The following is a 24,376-nucleotide window of genomic DNA, read 5'->3' on the forward strand; positions in this document are numbered from 1 at the left end:
TAAAATGAACACTTGATCTTATGACATTGATTGCTCAAACATGTATTTTTGTTTGCAACTTTTTTTTCAATCTTCTGTATCAAACCTTATAAAAGATTTCAACCAAAGAGTTTTATATTCATCTAGAGGATTTTCCTTGTACGTCAAAAAATACAAAGTAACTGTACAAAATGGTGTGAACATCTAAAATCCATCACAGAAGCCTCCACCCCACAGTCTTAGCCATCAGGAAACCAAGTTACCCTTTTAAGGCATTCAAGTAAATCAGATTAAATTGTTTTCTTCTTCACTATAAACCTCTGAGAGCACCACGTGTTTATTCTTGTTGCTGCCAAAATTTTATTTCAAAGTGAGATTTCTGTGCTTTTTATAAACCAAGTTCACTGAAAAAATTCAAGGATTATACATCACAGGTTTTTACTCATTTCAAAAATAGATTCTCAAAAATGATGATTGTTACAGACATTGGTCAGCAGTTCCATAATCTGCAGGCTTTAACACAAAATTAGGGAAGAAAAAAAATCAAAAATGACAGAATTTTGCTCAGAACAAAATCCAAAGCTGTATTTTTGCAGGATTTATGCAATTACAGTAGTCCTACTTACCAGTGAGTAGTAAAGATGATAAAAGCTTCCAGGAAATATTGGAATGGAAAGATGGCAATGATGGCATTTGAAATTAAAACTTTCACCAGGTATTTTGCTTTCAAATATCTTTTCTTACTAGGACCTCTTGCCTGGTTTGACACACTGAAACATTTCCAGTTAATAAAGCACAAAGTTTGTTTTTAAAGCACTTGTTTCTATTGAACATGATTTATAACAGATTCTGGAAGAAGAAAAAGCAGGGAGCCAATTTTAAAGGTTAGGTTGCTTGGCAATATACCTTTCCTTACAAATAATTGTTCTTATTAAATCATGGTGGAGAGAGCCATGAAGAACTAAGCTTGTGAAGCCTCTTGAATATGCGAATGTCTCTTTAATCATTTATATAAAGCTGTGAGACAATCACAGGCCACACAGGCATTCAAAATACTGTCTAAAAGCCTTTTTTTTTTTTTTTCCACTCCACAGATTTCAAGCAAGTATTCAACCCAAGTTTCATAGCTCTGGAGCAGAAAGATGCAATGTCACAAGCAACCATTTAAGCAGACCTGCTTGTCCTACCCAGAACTGGGAAGTAGGAATCTTTCCTGAAGAGTTTTGCTGGTGTGCCTATGCTGTCAAGTTCCCATCCCCAAATTTCTACTTCTGATAGTGGCTACTGATGCAACTTCTTCCCCACTCAACATCTCTGTCAGAGCACACCTTCCCTTCAACCAAATGCAAGAGCAATGGAGAGAACTGAAAGACAGGATTATCTCACACATTCCAGAGAAAGAAGGCAAGGGAAGAGTGAAAAAGAGAAGGGGTAAGAGTTTAAATTTAGGTATTTACTTACTGAAATGCAGAAAAGAACATACATCCAGGCACCACGTTGGCAGAAATCCCAGCAGCCAGAGCTGTGGAGCTTTCCTTCCAGAGACAATCTGCCTAAAGCTCCACAAGAGCCTTCTCCCCCTCTCACACGCACACAGAAGCGAAGTGAAGAGTGCTCTGAACTGCCAGCCTGAGTGCATCTCAGATTTAATGAAAGTGTAATTCATTAGAATAAGAGCCAAGGTAACATAAACATGTGCAGGAAAAACAGGCTTGATGCAACACCACAACAGACACCAGGTTTGATCAGCACAACAAAACTGTCAGACCACAGGGATTAAAAAAAAAAAAGTGGGCACAACTCCTTTAAAGGAAAAGCAGAACATAAAAGGCACCAGGTATAATTTGGACCTGTACAAGTTCTACCAAACAGGAGCTACAGCAAGTAGGCTTCTCTGTTGGCAAAATTCACAAGGTACCTGCCTGCCAGGTGAGGTGTTTCTGGAAGTATCCCTGGGTTCCAGGTGCTGCAGTACCAAGACAGGGAAAAGAAAAAGAACCTGTGCAGCATCCCAGACACAACAAGAAGAGGAAATACTGGTTTATGGCCCAAAATCATTCTTAAGGAGGCACATCAGTTATCTTATTTTGAAAAGGGGCAGAAGGTTAGGGGAAATGCACCACTGTATTTATTAAACATTGCAGCAACCACCTACATAAAAGTTTTGATTGATAAGCATTTTCTTTGCTTTTTGCCATCCTTCACACATAGTGAATACCAAAAATGAAAGACCATGTAAGAACTCACTTCACTGTAGCAAATATAGAGTATATCTACTGCATCTGCTATTATTACTCAATCACTAAAAAAGACCAAAGCCTGGGAAGAAATATTTCCACTTCAAAAATAAGCATCTAAAACCACTTTACTAATTTTTTAACAAATACCAAGAAGTATCTTCAATATCTTTCTCATGGACTTCAACACTTCCTGTAACTACTTATGCATAGGTAGTTTTGTATTTTTAAGTAACTATCCATTAATTCTTACACGTGTTGAAAAACTTGGTAATGGTTTAAAAAAAAAAAAAAATCACTAAGTTCCCTCATGCTTTCAAATCTCTTAGTGAAACTGAAGCATTTAAGGTATTGCCCAATTTAGAAACACACTTCAGGAAAGAGACAGCTCAAAATATCAACCACAGACGTCACAGGCAAAAACAGTCTTTAGAATCACAGTAATTCCTAATGTTCACATTTGATATTCCACCTCCCAGACTAACTTCAAAACAGGTTCCTGAGCCAGGGATAATGGGCCCTGTCAGACCTGCACACGAGTCAGACACTTGTTTTTGCAGCGTGAACTTTTGCCACCCTTCCCTCTGGGAGAAATCCCATTAAGTTTGCCCCTAGGAAATCAGCTCCCACTCCTACTCCTTTTCCTGACTTGTCACTGCTTCTTTCTGTGCCTGTTTGTCTCTCTACTCCTTCCCCTTCTGCACTCACTCCCACCATTTTAGCCTTCTCCTTCAGTACACCCTACCTACATGCCTGTCCTTCCACATCCAACCCGTATGAAGCTGCTTTTTGGATGCACTCCCACCTCTCCTCTGACCCACACCCATTTCTTCCTGTGCCTAGAATCCTTCCACCTCCACACCCAGATTCAGCTTTGCAGTATTTTTGGTTCATGAAATATTTCAGTGAAATAAAGAAGCAAATACTAAAAACAGATAATAAATTTGCAAGCATTCCCCAAAAGTTCTCCTTATATGAACAGCTTTGCTCACTATAAAAGGCACAGGATAGCGTGTAGCTATGTCCTAGTTCACCCATCTAGCCATACACCATTATCTGACCTACAGGTCTCACCACATAAGAAAAAGAATAAAGCTTGTTCTTCATTTTAGTAAAATAAAGGTTAGAAGTAACAAAAAAATAACTAAATTTCTGAGAGAACATTGTGATTCTAAATCTTGGAGAAAACCAGCTTGATCTGTTAATGTTTTTTTCAAATTCCATCTTCTCCTTTCAAGAAAGGGCTTTTCTGTAAACATGACTGGTTGTTCTTTGATTTTTCCGGAGAAAGTCTCAGCTGAATGGGAAAGGATCTTAGAATGCACATAAAAGACAAAGGTTCAGACGAAAGCTGAATTCTCAATGAGCACAGATTTATTTTAGTAAACAATAGTAACTCAGTGCTGAATGAGCTCTTATCCCTTTTAATCACTTAATAAATTTTTCTTGCCTTCCCAATTTTCAAGCTACATATCTACAATAAACAAACCTGCATTGACAAAAAGTGCCTTTAAAGGCACACAAAACCTCTATTTGATGCAATAGTGAACTCACCTCGGTTTTGGCCAGGGTTTGCCAATGCGTTGCAACAATTGTTCTGATAAATACAGGAAAAAGTAAACTTCAGGACAAAACCCTGAAAATGAAACTGCAACATTCTTAATTCTTAAAGTTTTTAAGAACTTTTGCAGTCAGTTTTGTACTGCCCAAAAAGTGTCAGTCCGACAGCAAAATTAAGAAAAATCGAATTCTAACATCCAAATGGCTTATCTAACAGTACTTCTGTAGAGGCCAAACTAGGTAGACTGATGCAAAATTCCATAAATACAATCTCTGGACTGATTTTTAGAACAACTTTATTTGGTAAGTTAGTAATCCAAATAATACAACCCTTGTTTGAAAAGAAAAAAAAAAAATACAAAAATTCTAACATTGCAGAACTTCTGCAATGAGAACCAAAAATGCAAGAAAAGTAAGCAAATGCCTGAGTTTAGATCATTGGTTGTTTTAACCAATGCTAAGGGTTTCTTAAACACGTGCCTATGAATAAATACACACACACAGAAAGATGTATTTATGTAATTTTATGGTACTCAAAACCAGTGCTTTAGTGCCTAATTACTATGAAGTCATCACAAAGTCCTAAAAACATCAAGTTGAAAAATCTCATTGATCTTCCTAGGGGAGGAGTCTGAAGCCCATAACCAGGTATCTTCTCTACTGAGAAGTATCATAATTGGATTGTCCCATGGGGTCCTTTTCCTTTGGCACTTATAAATTACATAAGCAACTTAAGCTTTCCATACTACTATCCAGCTTAGATGTGTTTTGGGGATAAAGCCCTTAACTTTTCAGAGCACAGGAGTGCACAGTATACTCAGCATAAGTAACCCGTCCACTGAAGGATTCCAAACAGTATAAAAGAAAAATCTCGAGTTTGCTACACAATAATTTTCAAGCCTTGGGAATTTTACCATATCTTGTTTTACTTCATAATACAGAAGATTCAACATTTAATTGACGATAACTATCAAATGTTATATTTGAATGTATTAGTTCTACAATCTGGGTAAAAGTTTAGTTACTGTATAAATACCAAACCAAGCATTACTTCAGCGAAGTTCATTGCTATGGTTCTCACCAAGCACTGATGAAGGACTGTCTGTGTGCCCCTCTAATGTAAAGTAAACAAAACCAGACTTTCTCACTCGGAAAGAGACAAAATCCCTAAACAATGTAACCACATCTCCTGAGAACATAGACAAGGTTTCATGGCATTGCACATTTTTTGACTCCAAATAGCAAACAACACCTTTTGTCATTTGTGTTTTGAAGAGGTGAGGAGGATGTGGGGAAAGGATTCTGTCATTAGCAAGAATTCAACTACTAAAAAAAACACCAAAAAAAACCTGCAAAAGAGGTCAAAGTCCTAGCAAGCATCAACTTACTATGACAATCATACTCCTAAATAAAACCACAGTATGCAATGGAAACAACTTCTTATCTGTCCCTGTTTTAGTGTATCTTTCCACCTTAAAACTAGACCAAATTCAATGTCATGGGAGAGGAAAACAATTGTGTAAAATAGTCATCATTTGGTATTTACTTATTCTGAAAACGAGTGCACACATCCCAAGAAAAATACAGTGTCCTTTAAAAATAATCACATTTTAATGCAGTCTGTACATTGAGTCATTTGTTTGAAATGCCATTCCAAGGAATGTTAAGATTTAGCTGACGATTATCTCCTCAACATTATCCCAATTTGATTATAAAGTGTTTACTACATCAAAGCCAAAAAAAGCACAGTAATAGATTCAGCAACACACCCACTTGGAACACTGAAGACCTATTATTAAAGAACCAGAAGAATAATTTTCAAAAGGTTTTTATTTTCAAACACAGTCTAGCATAAGATCTTACCACAGAGCAAGGTTGTTAAACATTTCTATTCAACCCTCATATTTGAAGCTGTGTCTCAGAAGTTAGGTCAAATTATTTATGTGATCAGGAAACTTGACTATCCTTCTTGTCTGACTCTCTGACTGGACACACTGCAGGAATCCAACAGCCAGGTTTCACAAGGCTGAAGCATCAAGAGCATGACACTAACAGTCATTTCCTTGTAACTCATATGGAACATAAAACAGTATGTTTCTTTCAGACCTAACCACAAACAAGATTTCAGTATTTTTAGTTTTAACATAGATTTATTATACTGTAATCGACATAACTACCATTAATATTTAGCACATCAGTACACACAAATGAGCATGTTATGGTTAAAAATCCACATGCATAGGGTTTGTATAGCAGAAGGTCACAACAGCCCATGCTGTTTGCCCCTCAAGCAGAAGCCCCACAGCAGCTAAAATTCAGACAACCAGAATTATTATAATCAACACATCACCCAGAGTTACACTGCCTGGGATTAGAAGACAGTGATTATAATGTTGTCACTCTGTCTATGTTAGCTCTCACATCCTCTCCAGCACCAGCAGGGCTCAATGTGAGACAGCTTTAAAAGCAGAAGCTATCATTGGGCAGAAATTCAAATTCAGCCTGAGACACTACACAACAAACCAGTATTTAACTAAGGATGCCAAACTGGTCAGACCACGTGAACCTTTCAGCAGGCCTGACAGCATCATCCCTGCTATCCTCCTACATCTATCAAATCACAGAGAAGTGTTTGTGCAACATGTTTTCAAAGACAGCACAACTTTCAGACACAAAATGAGCTATTTTGTGCTGGCTATCAGCAAAACAATCAGCTCCGTGTACATCCTAACAGTTATGGTAACACCTTGAACACGAGATCTTGGAAGGACAAGAGTACACAAACAACCTACCACTCAGTAAGTCCGATCATTAATGCATCAGTCGCTCGACAATAGCTGTTCACACAATTTTTTTATTCCAGGAAAACTCTAGTCACTATTTTCCAGTTCCAATAGCTGGCCAACACACTGTTCAAAGGCTTAGTCTACAAGAAAAGGCTCCATCTCAAGATCTAAAAGAATTGTTTTTTTTATAATGCATACACACAGAAACACAGCTTTCTTCAATTCTCACTTGTCTTCATGTAATAATCTGCACAGAGCACCAGAGGTGAAATTCTCAATAGATCCCTGTCCTCAGTCTGGTGAATTTCTTGTCAACTGCTACACAACACTCATACAATGTAAATTTCAGAAAGCAGAATAGAACAGGAGAACAAACATTACCTGTTCACAGGTAGACCGCCCTCCTAGAAAGCACAGCACCTATTCTAGTCAGATTTTTGGAGCATTATGGTTCAATAGATGTTTGTAATTTTTGTTTAGGACCAAATCAAACAGACTCAGGTAAAATAAACCATGAAACACATACACAATGTCCAACTCACACTGCCTATAATGCATCTTACACTGAGCAGAGACCTTTTGCTCAACACTACAACACAGAAAAAACCACCTGCAGCCTGTAAACTCTATTTGTAACCTTCACTCATAAAAGTTATCCCACTGATGACACTATTCATTTAAAGACAGCAAATCAAATGCATTATACAGTGAGTAAAATCTCCTGGATGAACCAAGAAACCCCCGTGAATTGTTAAATAGCAGAAAAAGAAGCATATTAACCAGATATATTAACCATATATACATAGTTGCTACTTAAAAAATTTCCAGATAAGGATGGTCTAACTACCTGGAGAGAAAAAGCTTATAAGAAGTTTGCACAGATCCAACTAATAGACCCTCTGGACTTCTACACAAGAGCACTATTTCCACATCTCTTATCCAAAAAGAAAATACACACAGCAAGTCTACCACAGTGAATGTGCTCCTCAAAACATACTAAAACCTGAACAGAAAAAAAAAAAAGAAATCAATGCTAGAAGCTGAAGCAGGAGGTCTGCAAAGAAAATGGCCAAATTAAACCTTCAGTGTGGCTTTAAACAATGTAATTAGAGACCAGGGCTGAAATCAAGACTCTTCTCCCACTGAAGAAGTAAGATCTTGCCTTTGTGAAAGCATTTATGGTACAAGAGGGTACACACACAAATGTCAAACAAACAGACAAATTCAAGGTGTTCTTGGGTTGCAAGGACATTTGTTGCTAGTTGGTTACATTCACAGCAGAAATTGCATTTGAATCTGCAGCCTTAAATGGCTTTAACTGCAAGTATTAACACAAAATGTCATGAAATTGTTTTAGCTGTGCAGAATTCAGTAAACAAAACAGTATACACCTGATGACAAATTTAAATGCCCCTTTTAGATTTATAGCATAACATTTAAGTTCAATTCAAAATTACAGCAATATTTAGAAAAACTAACCAAAAATTATAATATTGTGACAAACATTCAACTTACTTTACATAATATCTTGCACCTTCAAAAGTATAGGCTTCCTCCCAACCTGTGGGTAAGTCTGGAAAACAAGCAGCAAAACATTCCAGTTACCTTTCAAAATGGTGCTAGCCATACTGGTCTACTCCCTAACACTAAGGCAGTTAAAATACTGTGTGTCTGATTCCACATGTTGAAACCTTTAGTCCCAGGAACAAGTATTTTAGAATTGATTCACAAGACCATCTTAGTATGAATTCTCTAAGCCAAGAGAAGCTACATGACTGAAAATCTGATTTGGGTTTCTCATTCTCAAATAATAACAATGAGGGTTCAAGTGTGCGCATATTTAACGTTCCTTCCTTTGACCATCAACTCAGGGTCATCATCAGATCTCCCTGCCTTGAACTTCAGCAGCATCAAATTACCTGGCAGGCAGAGATCTAGACAAAAATCCATCTAAGTTAGTAGCTTCTTAACAGGCACAATATCAATTACACCACAGACCATTAGCATTGCATTAGCATAATTCCACCACTGCTGTGACTAACAAGTGTTCCTGCAGTATTTACAACTCTATTGTATTTTACATGAAAATAATTTTCCATGTAAATCTAGTGGAGGATGTTGGTACATCTCTTCCTTTCTATTACCACTCTTAAGAGTCAGGAGTTCAGATATAAAAATGCCCATACCACTAGTGGTCAATATTTCTCAAGTAACACTTTCCTGATCCAATGGAAGCTCTGGAGATGTTGGGCACCACCATGCACCTCTAGATGCATCACTACCCTTAAAAGTTTGCCCCATTAATAAATCTAATGACTGATACATAGCACCATCTAACTGAATTATAAAAGCAAGAGTGCATTTCCTAAAGAAAAAAAAAAATAGTCTAGGTTTATGTGGTGGTTTTTATCCCCCTCACTATTTGTTTGCTCTGGTTGCTTTTTTCTTCACTCCTGTCTTCTCCAGAACTAAAATCAAGGTGTCTTTCAATAACAGCACAGGGCAAAGTACAGCAAACAGGAAGTCTCTCCAGCAGAAGTATTTATAGCTGCTATAAGAACTTTGCAAAAAAATATCCTTCCAGTGCTGAATAGCTCAAAGAATAAAAAGCACTTCAATTCATAATGGAGGACAAAGCTTTCCTCACTGTCTAGAACATGCCTCACAGAATTATTTAACAGAGAGCTTTACAGTAACATACATCTGCAAAAGAAGTGCTATTTACTCAAAAATTGTTTCTTAAGAGAGGACATATTTTGAACATATTTTGACTAGGTTCCAAAACAACAGTCAGAGCAGAAGAAGAGATAAACCCCAGAATTAATCTGTTTGATTATATCTACGCATGGAGAGATTCATTAACATACGCATGAATGAGGAAAACTACAGGAACTGACTTGGTTTTGGACACTTTGGTATCTGATTGATAAATTAGGGTCAACGTATCCAAGGTCACGGCTCAGCCTTCTGTTCAGAAACAAGTTTAATTTACCTGATGATAACTCTGCTCTGTTACACACAATACTCCAGAAACTCAAAAACAAACTGCATTTCCTTTAGAAAACACTTAACAGCAGAAACAAATGAGACACTTGGAAAATTACTGGGAAATCATCATCAGTCAACAGAGACAGAGGGAATAGTTTAAAAAAAGAATTAATACTCAGCTAATGCTGGTGTTGAACAAGCAAAGCACTCACACACATCTGCCCCCATGCATATTGCTGCAGATGAAGGCCACATTCTCAATCTGAGAAGTGAAAGCAAGAGCAAGGGGAGCCTGATAGCAATCAGTAATTCTATTTCCCAGCATTAAATGACTTCTTACAAACAACAGAACCTTCACTGCAAATCAAACTGCAGAGTTCTAATAGCCAGAAACCTGTGGTTTTTAAACTATTCCCAAGAAAAAAGAAAAAAAAGAAAAAAGAAAAAAAAAGAAAAAAAAGGAAAAAGGAAAAAGAAGAAAAAAAGAAAAAAGAGGCTGCCCACAGTTTTCTAAAAGTCTGTTTCTGATTCCTTTATGCATAAGTGTTACCAAAACATAAAAGCAAATAATCTGATACAGACCAATACACTTGCAGATTTCCCTGTGATTATCCAAGTGATTATATACATAAAACCAACTCCATATATTACTACACTCCACCACCTCCCAGTGGCATATGTAGCGTGTGTGCAATTCCAGCAGTCAAGAGTTTGGCTCTGGGTCTCCAAGTGTCTGCTGTAAATCCTCCTCCTCCAGCACCTCCTGCTGCTACTTCTCCAGAGTGGAAGAAACAGCAAAGACTGATTCCACCCTCCTCCCTCCAAGTTATTTCTAATGTTTCAAGTCCCTTTTCCTCCTACCTATTCCACCTCTCTCAGTCACTTAGAAACCACACAGACTCTCAGCCTAGATGGAAGCGCAGGGGGGAAAAGGGTTTCTAGGTGACTAGCGAAATCAGCCTCTACATTTCTAGTACACCTTTCGTGGTTAAATCTAGGTACTGCTGTAAACAGAAATACGATGAGTGGTTTCAGGCTAAACTGAGGAAGGATGCTGTCTGTGCAGGTGGATAACCGGGGCAGCCAGCAAGGAGCACGAGAGAAACGAGGCGGTCTCTAATGGTAACTATAGAGTCTCGTAGGGGTGACACAAGGCAACGGAGGCAAAGCAGAGACAGATACATTACACAGGCGCAACTGGGGGGCAGGGGAAGAAGGCGCTTTAAGAAACTGGCAAGCAGGCTGGACATGCAGGACAGCACAGCGACTGCAGCGCGGCTCACCCCGGGGGGAACAACTGCGCGAAGTGCGGGGAAAGCGGGATCAGGAGCTGTCCCGGGGGGCGGCGGCGGCTCCGCGGGGACGCCGGGCTGAGCCGCCCGGGGCAGGGGCGGGCGGGGGCGGCCGAGCCGGGGCAGGGCCGGGGGCTCCGGGCAGGGCTCCGGGCAGGGTCCTACCTGCGCTGCGGCGGTGCCCGGTGATCACGGCCTCGCCGGTGAGCGGGTGCAGCCAGGTCGTGCTCTTCGCCTCCTCGCTGCGGGGACGGACACACGGACCGAGTCAGGCAGGCGCAGCCCCGCCGCCCCCTGCTCCCCCCACCTTCCCTTCCCTTCCCTTCCCTTCCCTTCCCTTCCCTTCCCTTCCCTTCCCTTCCCTTCCCTTCCCTTCCCTTCCCTTCCCTTCCCCGCACGCCCCTCCCGGCCCTGCCCGGCCCCGCTCCCCTCCCGGCCGGCCCCGCGCTCACTTGATGAAGAAGACGCGGCCGCCCTGGCTGATCCCGTAACTCCAGCTGCCGGGCAGCGCCCGCAGCCGCTCGGCGCTCAGCTCCGCCATGGCCGAGGCGCCGCAGCCGGGGAGAGCGGAGGGGAGCGCGGGCGGGGGGGCGGCGCGGGCACGAGCAGCGAGCGCGTCCCCGCCGCCGCCGCCAACACCTTGGGGAGGGGAGGGCGCAGCGCCCGCCCCGCCCCGCCCCGCTCCTCCCCTCCCCTCCCGCCGCGGGGGCGCGCTGGCCGCGGGGGCGCGCCCGGCGGGGGCGGGGCGGGTTCCGGCGGGCGGGGAGGGAGAGGGGAGGGAGCCGCGGGGATGGAGGGAGCGCCGGGAGCCGGCCGGGCTCTCCTGCGGGGAGGGAGGGCGGGATCCGCTGTGCGGAGGCGCCGCTGGCAGCGCGAGAGGGAGCGGGAGAGGGAGGGAGCCGCGCCCGGCCGGTCGGCGGCTCCGAGCCGAGCGCACGGCGCCTCATCCCCGGCCCCAGCGCTGCGAACTCCGAAATCCTCGGCTCCGCCGCTGGCAGCCCCTCATGGGGTCCTTAAGGACAAAGGAAATCGAAAGTTTTGTCCGATTTCCTCCCCGGGTGAACGCACCCTTCTCACACCCTCCGCTTCGGGCTTTTTTGAAATTTCTTCCATAAAGGCTTAGTCCTCAAAGTATAAAGAGAGGACGTATTTTTCCTTCACGCAAACCGTGCCGTCTGTGCTTTGTGCCTGTCTTCCAAATGAGGTTTGGGCTATGGCATGGATACGTGTTTTCAGTGTTTCAGGGAGGTGGCGGTAATTCAGGTATAATACACGGCTGCAGAAGTGAATCTCCGTGCCTGTGTGTATATTTCTATTCACGTGAATAATCTGATAGCATGTGCATTTATTCATAGCCATACTCCCCTGTAAGTTACACATGACAAATGTAAATTACTAAAATTGTGCCATGGCCATGATATTTCCGAGAGAGTCTTGCCTTGGAAAACCACTTCCTGAATAAGCACTAAAGCTGGGAAGTCTCACAACATTCCTGTGCCCACAAAACATTTGTAATTCACAGCTGACAGTATTTTGCACAGGCAGCTTTGTCCTCCTGTTCTGAGCACCTTAGGAAAAATAAAATTGGACAGACAAGCTGTTGTATGGTTTGGTCCCCCATCACACCATGTGGTCAAAACATTAAATCCCTGTTGTCCCACACAAGACATTCCAGACATGAAGAACAGTGAATGTGAGAAGATCTGGAGTTATCTTTAAGTAACTGGATACAAGATCAGTATTCTTCCCTGTCCAGCAATACCCTTTATTTCCACTCAGCCCTGACAGCACCTGAGATTTATAGACTATCAGAGGAACACTCTGCTGGGGAAAACACAAGTTATTCCATAAACAGTTCCCTTCTCTCCTTAGATGATGAGTAAACTGAGGAATGACTCTTCCTGCGGAGGGCTGTGGAAAGCTGCCTGGCAACAGCAAAGGGGAAATGATGTGCATTTTGGGCTCCTTAGGTGGTAGTGGCCATGTCCTAATGTTTCCCCAAGCAGCCTAAGTAAAGCATAGAGCAAGTGCTCTTAATCCCCAGAACAAGGGATACCTTCCTCTATGCAGAATCAATTTTTTTCCCTAGCAGAGATGTGCATGCAGCACAGCTAGACTTATATTGGCCTAGATCCATAAATAAGGTATTTAGGTAGAATTTAGGTGCATGAATCCTGCCCAGTCCCAGCATGTGCTTTGCCAAATGGCTTCTTTAGGCAATTAAGTTCTGCCAGTCCTGTCCCTTGCTTTGCAGCCTTCTTTCTGCTTTGCATGTGCTTAGAATTGCTGCCATCTTGGTAAAACCAAGATCGTGGTACCTAAAATATGCCCAAACTTGGCTGAATTCTCAGGCAAGGCATTACTGCCCCAAATGCCACCAAGGCAAGATAAATCAGCTGTGTTCAGGCCACACCTAAGAAGGACTTACAAGTTCCATTTCTGAATAACTCATAGCAAGCAGGCTGGCAGCAGAGTCATCACCACAAGCACTATGGGGAACATGTTCAGCTCCAAGGATCAAGTGCATTCAAAACCATGCTGCTCTCTTCCCAGGAAGATGCTTTTGCTGCAAGCTATAAGCTGTTCTGAAGCTGAGACTACTCTATGAGGATACTGGAAGTGCTCCTCCTCCCCCTTTGAAGTCACATTACTTGGCAAATATAATTATTGGGCTGTAGGGTGGTGGCATGACTTGCTGCTCTCATGAATATGGAGCTCAGCCACAGAGTGATGGAAGATCTTGGTTCTACTTCACTCAGGGACATTTGGTTCAGGGACTCTGTATTTTATGTTAACTAGCCATCAAATAAAGTGTATTTGCAGATGCTAATCCTGCCAGGTACTATGTACCCTGAACTCCCAGTGATTTCTGGGAGCCCAAAGTTTTACCATTTTGTGGAACAAAGGGTATGAGGGAAACCACATCTACATCATTTGCGCAGGCTGGTGCTGGCAGTTTTTCTTTCTGAAGTTTACTGGTGGCTCCACAGTTAAAACTTTTGCTCCAAAGTTAGTCTAAAAGTTTGATCAAAACAAATCACACATGGAGTTTTTTGCAAAGTTCAGTAATGGTACATATTTTCTACAGTCAGGTAAGTGCTTGAATGCTCTTAAAAGAGGGACTCAAGATCAACATTAAAAAAAGATGCATCACTAAGGGGACTAAAACTCTTTTTGAAAGCAGTTTATATCACCATAAAAGCTGCATGCATAGTTCAAGACACTACATATCATACCTTTCACTTTTTTTTTCTATAAAAATGAACTAATGATTCCAAATGTGAAACTGGTCAGTGTGATTTTTAATACTCAGAGAAATCCATCAGAATGCTCCCATCTGGCCAATGACTTTTTTTTCTGCAGAAGAGTTGAAGACAGACTGTGAAATGGTGACTTCTATTGGCACAGCTGTTCTGTACTCTGCATGTATGGCCTTATTTATCTGCTGCTCTGATGGGAAGTGGATAGAGCGTGTGAAGCAAGCCGTTAATTTGTGTGTGAGACAGAGCCCTCCCATCAGTGTAATGGCTCCCCACCACTGGGAGCTTGGGATGAAGTGAAAACCCAGTGGCACTGTGATTTTTCCCTTGTTTTTCCATACAGACCCAAGGTCATTCCTTTTTCTTTCACCTCCATAGGACAGTAGCTTTCCTAGCAACTCCCTCAGGGTCAGGGAGTACTAAGAGAGCAGTAAGATGATTGAAGTTTTAAGAAAATAATTTTGGCTCAGTATAATGTATTCATAATCAAAATACTAAAAATTCCTGGGGCAAAGGAACCCTGCCCACAAAACAATGAATCCCTTTAAATGGGATTAATTAAAAACAGTGTTGGGAGAACATTCATTGAATAAGACTCAGAGAATTCCATCCACACCTCTCCCAACAGGTATGAGGTGACAGCAAACATGATGAGCCAAGTAAAAAGGGCTAGACATAAGCGTAGCATCTGACAAAGCCTCTGAAGCAGGGAGTGGACTGCAGTCATAGACTCAAAGAAGTTGGATGGGACCCACAAGGGTCATCAAAGTCCAGCTCCAGGCCTTGCACAGAGTCACACCATGTGCCTGAGAGAGTTTTCCAAACCCTTCTTGAGCTCTGTCGGGCTTGGGGCTGTGGCCACTGCCCTGGGGAGCCCGGTCCAGTGCCCAGACACCCTCTGGATGAAAAACCTTTTCCTGATATCCAACCTAAAACTCCCCTGACACAACTTCAGGCCATTTCCTCGGGTGCTGTGACTGGTCATGAGAGTGAAGAGATCAGTGTCTGCCCCTCCTCTTTCCCTCGCAAAGAAGTTGTGACTGCAATGAGGTCTCCCCTCAGTCTCTTCTTCTCCAGGCTGAACAGACCAAGTGACCTCAGCCGCTCCTCCCATGGCTTCCCCTCAAGGCCCTTCACCATCCTTGTTGCCCTCCTTTAAACACTCCCTAATTGTTTAATATCTTTCTTACATTGTAGCACCCAAAACTGCCCCCAGCACTCAAGGTGAGGCCACCCCAGTGCAAACTAGAGTGGGACAATCCCCTCCCTTGCCTGGCCAGCCATGCTGTGCCTGATGGCCCCAGGACATGGATGTCCCTCCTGGCTGCCAGGGAACTGCTGGCAACTTGCCCAGTTGCCCCTCATGTCCAACTTGCCCTCAACCAGGACCCCCTGGTCGCTTTCCCTTTCCACACACTGCTCTCCAGCGTTTCATTCCCCAGTCTGTCCATACAGCCAGGGCTGCCCCATCCCAGTGCAGCTGCTTCACCGAAAGCCTCTCCACAGAACCGTGTTCATCACGATTGATTCTGTGTGTTCTGTCGATATGAATCAAATTGAATGAGGTTATTTCATGGAGTCTGTGACTTTACATTTTTTATATTGTTTAACTAGAGGGACAATATAACCCTTTAAATGCAAGGAAAGACCATTGCAGTTTTAGTAGCTCCCACATTCTCATGAGAGAGCTACTTCTGAAGGGTGGGGTCCTTTTTGCCCCATCTGTTAACATTCGTTTTTCTTGCAGTCCATGGTGAATTACATCAGTTTGCGGATCTGATAGAAAATAAATCACAAATCCTCTCAAATAATTAGTTTCCTATCAGATCAATAAGCTGATCTAATGTGTCCTGAGGTCACTTGATAACTATATTCAACACATGGAGTGGGAAGAGAGGAACCACTCCTTTAGGCTACATTCCTCAATGACAGGGAGGGGGGAAAAATCAACAAATCCGCTAACTGACGTTCTCTGGAGTCAGGATATCTCTGTGCAGATGAACGAAGCAATTAGCCTAGGTCAGGAGAAATAAGAAAGAGGAAAAAAGCTGTTGAGCGCAGCCTCTGTCAGTAGAATGGAGCCTCTCTTTTGCTCCAAATAAAGAGCCTGGTAACAGTCCAGGGCTCCTGTCCAGCAGCTCTGGAGGCTGGAATTTTTTCTGGGGGTCATTGGTACAAGTGGCACAGGAGTCCTGCTCTGGGTTAGTGTAAAGCATCAGCGTGACTGAACAAGCATTGGGTCGTTAGCCTGCCTGCCATCAGCACCAGATACCCTCACTGGGTGCTCTCACACACTGTGAGATACACAACCACACTTGTGCACACTCAGGCAGCAGAAACAAAGCAGTATCTTTACAGCTCAATAAGTTTTGCAATCTGTGCTTGACAGGAAAAGAAGTTGTTCTCATTTCAAAACTATTTTTTTAACTCCAATGAATGATTTCCAGGTCTAGCTGTGCTGTATAGAATTTTTCTTTCCTTCAGGGCAGTGAATCCTAATACGAGGCTGATTTCTTTTAAAGGTTCAGTCAGGCTAATACAAAACAAACTCTAAAGCCAAAGTGTGAGATTTGCCTTTCCCTGGCAGGCAACACCAGAAAAGCAAAAGGCTTTATTACTCTCTGAAGCAGCATCGCCTTGCTAGAATCATCTTGACCATTCAGTAACATTTTGAGCTGCATTCAGTAACATTTTTTGTTGCAAGTCTCTTTTCAGAGGCTCATTCCTTGTATGGTCCATGCCATGTAGACCACAATGAGGAAACATGATGATTCTTCCAGCCTGAAATTATGGATGCTGTATTTGGGACCTTCAAGTTTCTTTTACTGATTGTATCATATTCAATATCTCAACAAAAATTGAAGATGCTACTTTTCAAGATAAGGAGCTACTTTTCTGGAGCCTTCTTTTCTTCCTTTTCACACCATTTCACAGCCTTCTTGTTTAGGAAGCCCTCAAGCCTACCATGAAAATGGTTGTCTCTGACTTTCACACAGAAGTAAAAATGACATTTTTAATAATCATGGGGTTTTGCCAGGATTAGTTTAAAAGGGTATTAAGAAGGAAAGAATTTGTGAGGGAAATACAGGAATCTCAATATCCCACTTTTCCTCTCAATAGCTGTTGCTAGCCACAACTGATCAAAGCCAGGGAATTTCATCTTTCAAACAAACCGCTAATTTGAATCATCCATAAGAAATTATATGCCTTACAACATAAATAAATTCTCTGTCTCTCGGCTGGCTTCTCTGTTTCACATATCTCTTCATTATCTGGTAGACTTCAGCATCTGCTTTTCTTCACACATTTATCTTCACTGCTGCTGTCCAGTTGCATAAAAACCTGCTCTGTTTTAAACTGCAGGAGATGGAGAAGATTTCTCTGCTCTGGAAGAAGCAGCAGATGACCTGACTTTCTCCTGAGAATTGCCTTTGTTTGTTCAGTAATTGCCTGAACAAATAAGAATGAGCTTCATGTGGAATATCTGGAAGAGCTTCACCTGTGGTTTGCATTATGTGAGATACACATGGCCCTGTGGCTGCAGGGGCTTTATTTATGTGGTCTTTTATGTGGTCTTTTCTCATACCTTTCCTCGTGTGCATTCTTTCCCCCTCCCTTTTTTTTTTTTTCAGTGGGGCTAGTAAGAATTTCCGGTATGTTTGCGTTTAACACCAACTATATCATGAATTTTAAGCTATTTCCATTAGAATTACAGTCTTTTTCCAGAGTAAGGTGAAATAATACTGTGTTTCACCCTTGAGATTGTTGTTCCATAAAACCACTATGTGGTGGATACCTTGGCCATGAAGTGCTTTAATTGATACTATTTTTGCAAGACATTTAACACCCTAATCAAATCATGGGCCATTTTCTATAATTACCACAGTTGGTGTAATACATGTGTCAGTCTCTATGTCTTTATGGACTAGACATAAGATTACCAGTGTTGCAGTGATATTCTTTAATAGTGTCACAGCAGAATAACAAGAAAAGTAATCTATTTTTAGGCTGTAATTTTCCCAGCATCATAAGCAAATCCATGCCATATCTTAACTTGTTGATCTAACATTTCCTTGAGTATATTTAGATATACTGGTATCTGGGCTGGTATCTGTTCCAAGGCTTGTTTTGTTGTTAACAGCACTCACCTTTTATCATCTTAGCAGGTTCTTTCTGGCCTGGCCTGTTTACTAGAAATTCTATTCTTACTCTTTTGCATTTTTGTGTACTTCAGCTTTTCTGTGCACGTCTCTTTCATTTTATCTTCGCGAACTCTTGTTCTTCCATGGTTTCAGTTCTCCCAATGGGAGGTAAGACAGAGTTTTCCTCTTTCACATTTGTTTCCTTTACATCTGATTTACATTTTACTCACAGTAAGATTATTTTGTTCACTGCATGACATGAGTTTTACCTACTCGTGCTGAATAGTTATTTAACTGAAAAAAATGTTACTGAAACTTGACTTGCAAAATTGTGTCCAGCTCAAACGCACTGTACTTCAGGTAGTGGGCTGGGATTTTCCTGATAATAGGAAGCTGTCTTCCAAGGCCTCTTTACAACAGCAATGGGCTAGTCAATATGGTTAATACAGTTAATACAGATTATGGAGCTGTTCTAATTCTGATATAGGGACCACTCAGCTGAATCACACCTTGAGCTGTTCTGGCTACACTGACTCTGTTAACAATGATTGGATTCCTTCCCAGGCCAGAAGGAGAGACCTTTATTGTAAACTGCTGTAGTCAGAGGAGACAAATCCCATCTGAAACACAGCTGCCATTTGGACAATTCTCACAAAGAACCTCCCATATAGAGCATTTCTTTTAAAGACAACTGTGGTCACTCATGGGAAGCTTTTACAAGATGTTTTTCTTCTTAGGAATTTGACTGCATTTTCTTCCCATCAGTCTCTTCCATTGCTTCATGAAACTTCACTCTATTTAATTGCATTTTTTAGACTTCACGTCCGACTATTCAGACCTTTTCTGCTTCTTCATTTTGTGATGAGGTTCTGCAGTATCAGCTGGTTTCCTTTTCAAAACTTGTAATCAGTTCTGCAGCCAAGTTAATTCTCACAGTCTTTAGTAAGCTAAAGCTGTGTATTTCTAACAGCCTTTTTCTGAAGGTCTCTTGATCCCTATAGTATTCTGATCTCGGATCTGATTTTGAAAATTACATGATCATTAGTACTTTCAAACATCATAAATATCATGAAATATTTCCTTTTGGTTTCAGTTATACAGTGGCCATATCTCAAATATTTCAATCTTTCCAAGAGCACAATATTTTCTCAAATCTGTATAGTACAGGATTTCTCATTTGCAATCTGATGATTCTGGTCCTGCAGTACTAAGAGTTACCTTAATTCATCTTCTTTTTCATCAGTCCTGTCTCCTTTCTAAAGAAAAATTGTGTTATTTGATTGAACCTATTCCAGCCCTATCCTCCATTTCAGGAGAATTTATTATGCTTTGAACTTTTTTAGTTTCTACCCCATAGTGTTCTCCCCTTACCACTCTTTCTGCTCTTTTTTTCTCCATGCCGTCTTTTGTTTTTACTCTGCTGCATATAAGGCTATTACATTGCATTAAAGAAAATGCCAGATTAGTGACTAAAAAAGGCATTTTTCATACAAAAAAGGGGCACATGCGTATAAATATATATATATATATAAGTAATAAAGATAAAAGAGAGGAAGGAGTTTGTGAAGGAGAAACTAAAAATGTTCCACTGAGCCAGTTTCTGTCACCAAGTATCACTGACAGCAGTTGCTGAACTGGGGAGTGTTCCAGCCTCTAAGGCAATGGGTCACTTTGTTATAGCCAGAAACCCACTGTCATTTGTCTTGGTATAATCTCAGCTGCTCATCTGTACATGATTTTACGCTTGTATTGTTCTGTCATATTCTATATATTCTCATATACTATTGTCATTCAAATGGTTTCCAACCTTCTTTTTTATTTTTGTGGAGCTGTCTTCTCCAGGGGAGGCAGGAGCTCTGTGTGGCAGGATTGTATTAGCTGAAAACAAGGTTATCTTTCATTAAACACTTCGTGGTTCACACATCACACACAGGCTGTAGCTCCCTGGTTAAATATTGCTGCTAATGCATCTCTCTTTTTTTTCCCAGTTATTTCCATTTGTCCCAGCTTGTAGCAAAGGTTAAGCTAGCTTGATTTGTAGTATTTTCCTTTTATCCTTATACTTTTAGTTTCCTGAAATTATGTTTTCTGTATTGAGGAATTTTCATGTCAAATTTTTATACAGATTTCTGCACATTGAAAATATATTGTCTTTTCCAATCTGAGTGATTGTATAATCATACATTCTGATTCTGTTTCCTTTCTGCCTTGTTGTTCTGCCGCTCCCATTAGCTTTGGCTTTCTCATTTTGTCTCCCTTTCAGCCTCCTTTTTTCTTCCTCTGAAATGCCTGTTCCCCATTCTGCCTTGAACCGTACTTCCTCCTCATTATCTTTGCCTTTCCCATCATTCCCCTTTAACTCAGCCACTCTCTTCCTCCATTTACCCTTCTGCTCCTTCTCCACGGGGCAGAAACAGGTGAAAGCTGTGACAGGATGACCTGTCCCCCGTGCCTGGTTTTCCCCCAAGGCTGCATCTTCTCTCCAAGGCTGGCTGTGCACCTGTCCTCTCTTGTGATAATTTCTGCAAAACTCTACTCCTCCAGCTGGTCCCCAGAGGACCCAGATTCGTGCTGAGAATAACGAGGCTTCCCTCCCTCCAGTCTGTTCTGACTATCACTTCTTTTTTTTTCTCCCTGCCCACTCCTTTTCTATGTTTAATGTCCATGTGATACCATTCTTCTCTCGCTTGTACTCAGCCTTCCATTACAACTGGCTCCTGGCTTTCCATTTTGCATTCCAGAGCTGATGATTTCATTTTCTGCACTCAAATCTGTGCTCCTCTGCAAGTCTGTATCAGCTGCTTTATTTCTCCAGATAAGCCCTGTTTGTTTTGCTTTCTTCATGACATTTGAGCATACTCATGGTAATTCCATCAATCAAGCTACTGAGAACATTTGACACCTAAATTTTTAACATTTTAGGTTTTAGAGAGAATAAGAAGGCATGTGGCAGACTTACAAGTTGAAGAGGTCAACTTCTCAAAGCTTTGCCATTATTCTTAAAACAACATGAGGAAAAAATGGATACTATCATCATACTAGGAAGAGTGTAAGAAAATCTCAGTGAGATCAGGCTGCTGGGAGAAGCTTGAAAGAAAAACAGGAGCACTGAAACAGAAAGAAATTAAGTAAACCTGAATCTTTGAAAATGGCAGTAAAAGCAAACCAGAATTCCTCAGTATGAGCAGGGAAGGGCATTTAAATAGAGCCTGTAACAAAGAGAACTGCAGAGGGGATTGCAAAAGCACTGAAAAATGAAGCAACCCTGCCCAATAGAAAACAGGAGTGAGCAGCAGCGTGCCAGAGGCCCAAAGGCTGCTGGTGTTTCAAGACAAGCTGCAGCAGAGGAGCTCCCTGCCACATGGCCACCCTGCTAGAGGAGCTGTGCAAACCCTCCTGGCTGTGTTAACCTGGCATTCAAAGGAGCCACAAGACTTGTCAGATAAATGCCCAAATGTGTGTGGCAGGAGATGGGACAATGCAATCGTTATCATCCATGTGTCCCTTTATTAATGTAAAGGAAGGGGGAAGTTTGCATAGAAAAGGATATGCTTGATTTCTGCTTGATGATAGGCAGAGTTTGTTTCTAGCACCACTTATAAATATTGCCTGTTGCAACAAAAAAAAACAAGCGGAAGAAAGGATGGTTTTTTTAACAAGAGTTGTTCAGTGCTGTTTATGTGATTGTGAAAGAAAATGTTTTACCAGTCCAGCTATCCCAGGGAACAGTTTCTCCCATGTTGTTGACCACTAGTGAAAAGATCATGTAAACCAGCAGCACTGTTTATACGACCAGCAGAAGACACATTTCCAGTAATGCTATGAGATTAAAAAAACCCACAAAAGAAATGAGAAAGTCAGATTTCCAGTGTAATCATCATAGTGCTATAGAAATGATTACAGCAGAACATCTGTGTGAAAGAGAAGGTAACAATAAACTGTAGAAGAGGCCAGGGTTATAGGCTGCATCCAGCACAAGTGACAAGAAGAAAGGAAGGCAACAGTGTGTAACCACATTGGAGAGACATGCTAAGAAATAGCTAAAAAATAGCCAAAAATGCTAGAAACCACCCAAAGGGGAATGAGATCAGGAGATGCTTCCATGTTCCCGCAGGAGACAACATAATGGGGCAGACATTACCACATTGCAAGAAAGATGAGTCTAAGTGGCTGAAAATTTAAATTGGTTCTGGAGTGGTTGTGCAAAGGACAGTTGTGCCAAAGGGGTGCAAATGAGTCAGTCATATATCTGAAAAGACTGCATTCACCCAGTCAAAATAAGACTATGTTCACTCAGTAAAAGTATGCTAGATGTTGATTGGCAGTTCCTAGGATACTGCTAAAACCACAATATTGAAGAACAAATGTAAGTAGAAAAAAAGATAAAATCGGGTTTGGAGCAGTTGTCACTGGGAAAAAACCCTGAGCTATCAAACAACCAACAGCAACAAAAGAAAAAAAAAAAGGAAAAAAAATCTCCAACCCTCAAAACAAACAAATAAAAAAAACCCCAAACCAACCTAAAAAACCCAAGCCATGCCTGTCCAGTTGAAGACCTGAAAGAGACCTAATTCAGTTTTGTACATGAGCTAAATTACTATACTGCATATATAAGTTGTTATACCCAGTTCCTAAGGAAACTAGACAAAGGAAAGAAAATGTTCCAAGAAAAATATGAGAAATTATCAGCTACTTTTACTGTGACTGCCAGAAATGAAAGAGTTAGATGTAGAAGGAGAGCTTGGTTACGCTGGTGATAGAGGGGAATCTATAAATGGATTTCACAGGTTTACCCAGGATTAGAAAAAACTGAACAAAATAAGATAGAGATAATTTTCCACTTCCTTTGGTGTCCCAGTTCTTCATTGCTTTTCACTATAAAAGCACTGTAGTTCTTTCCAAGACAGGAAATATTGGAGAAGTACTTCTTTTGTGAAAACCCAGTTACTTCCAAAGCCATCACAGAGCTTCACGGGTATGTTTTTGGAATGACACTTGCTTCATTCAGCATGTCAGATATTTGTCAGGTTTTTTTTTATCCAAAGCCAAAACCCTATCAGAAAAAAGTGACAGAAGAAACTTCTGGCAATTGCTGTCCTGTGAAAGCATCAGTGCTGACTACAGCCCTGGTGTTTACAGTTGCAGCTCTTAAACATTTCTTCAGGGCTCTGCTAGTCTTCAGAAAGAATCAGCCTTATGGGGACCAGGTTAGCAGCATGGTGTCTGACTGGTAAAGCTGACACAGAACAAAAAGCTGAACACAATGCATACCATGTCTAGGTCTAGCAAGACAGCCTCGCCATGCTTAGAAGAAAACATAAAACTAGAAAATCTGAAGTGAAAATGAGAAGTTTATCTGTCCTTAAGATGTATAACTTATAAATAGAATGACACTAATTACTTTAAAAATGTATATTTTATTTATTTGTAACAGATTCTTTATGTTCCAAAACCTGTAGGGAATCTCAAATGAAGGTAATGCATAGTTTGTTTACCAAAAGGATCTGTTCACTATGTGCTACAGCAACTGAAGAAAACAGGGCATCTTTGTAACATTTAACAACTGTGTTTAAGAAGTAACAGCAAATGAAGAGGAAAACCAGAAGCCTGTCATGTATTTCAGGCACTGCAAACACACAAACAAACCCAACCCAGCATTACGTCCCAGTGGAAATTAATTTACTAATGACGCAAACTTTTGAACAGCTTGCTGAGTATTTGGTGTGGCTTGTTTCTGTTGTAAAAAAAAGACTTTCAATGCATACAGTGGCTCGGTGGAATCCAAAATTATTAAACAAATTTTTTCCCAGAATACCAATGGTGTTTCTGCAACTTGGCAACTTTTTGAGCCGAGCACTTCCCAGGGAGCACAGACGCAGGCCCACGGGTTTTGTTGAGAGCTCCAGTTATGCAATAACACAACAGGAAAGAGCTTAAATCATGGAAAAAAACCCCAGCAAACAAAACCCGAGGCCTTTGCTGACCTTACAACAGCAGCAGTTTCAGCTTCAGCTGGCTGACTAGAACCAGTTAGGGATGCACAGCTAAAAAAGCTGGCTGGAATCTCTCACAAAGCTGGGTTGAGCTGGAGGAATGAGCCTCTGCCAGGTTGGCTCTCATCTTGTCAATGAC

At 41.3% G+C, this 24,376-nt stretch overlaps 1 protein-coding gene across 18 annotated transcripts in view; it reads right to left on the reverse strand.

Moving 5' to 3' along the window:
* Window positions 1-11,490, reverse strand: part of PLEKHA5 (pleckstrin homology domain containing A5) — a 160,116-nt gene extending 148,626 nt beyond the window's left edge. For 8 of the 18 annotated variants that reach the window (XM_085049203.1, XM_085049195.1, XM_085049193.1 and 5 more), the window contains exons 1-3: window positions 11,295-11,489; window positions 11,008-11,084; window positions 8,078-8,135 (exon numbers count right to left, since the gene is read on the reverse strand). In XM_085049203.1, the coding sequence (XP_084905329.1) occupies window positions 8,078-8,135; window positions 11,008-11,084; window positions 11,295-11,383 (224 nt within the window). In that variant the 5' untranslated portion in view covers window positions 11,384-11,489. Of the gene's footprint in view, window positions 1-8,077; window positions 8,136-11,007; window positions 11,085-11,294 lie in introns of all 18 variants that reach the window. The other 10 variants (XM_085049206.1, XM_085049205.1, XM_085049204.1 and 7 more) reach the window with 3 other exon arrangements.
* Window positions 11,491-24,376: the final 12,886 nt, after the last annotated feature.

The sequence above is a fragment of the Lichenostomus cassidix genome, chromosome 1Aa (assembly GCF_008360975.1).
Source record: "Lichenostomus cassidix isolate B80296 chromosome 1Aa, HeHo_3.0, whole genome shotgun sequence".
NCBI classification, from domain to species: Eukaryota; Metazoa; Chordata; class Aves; order Passeriformes; family Meliphagidae; genus Lichenostomus; species Lichenostomus cassidix.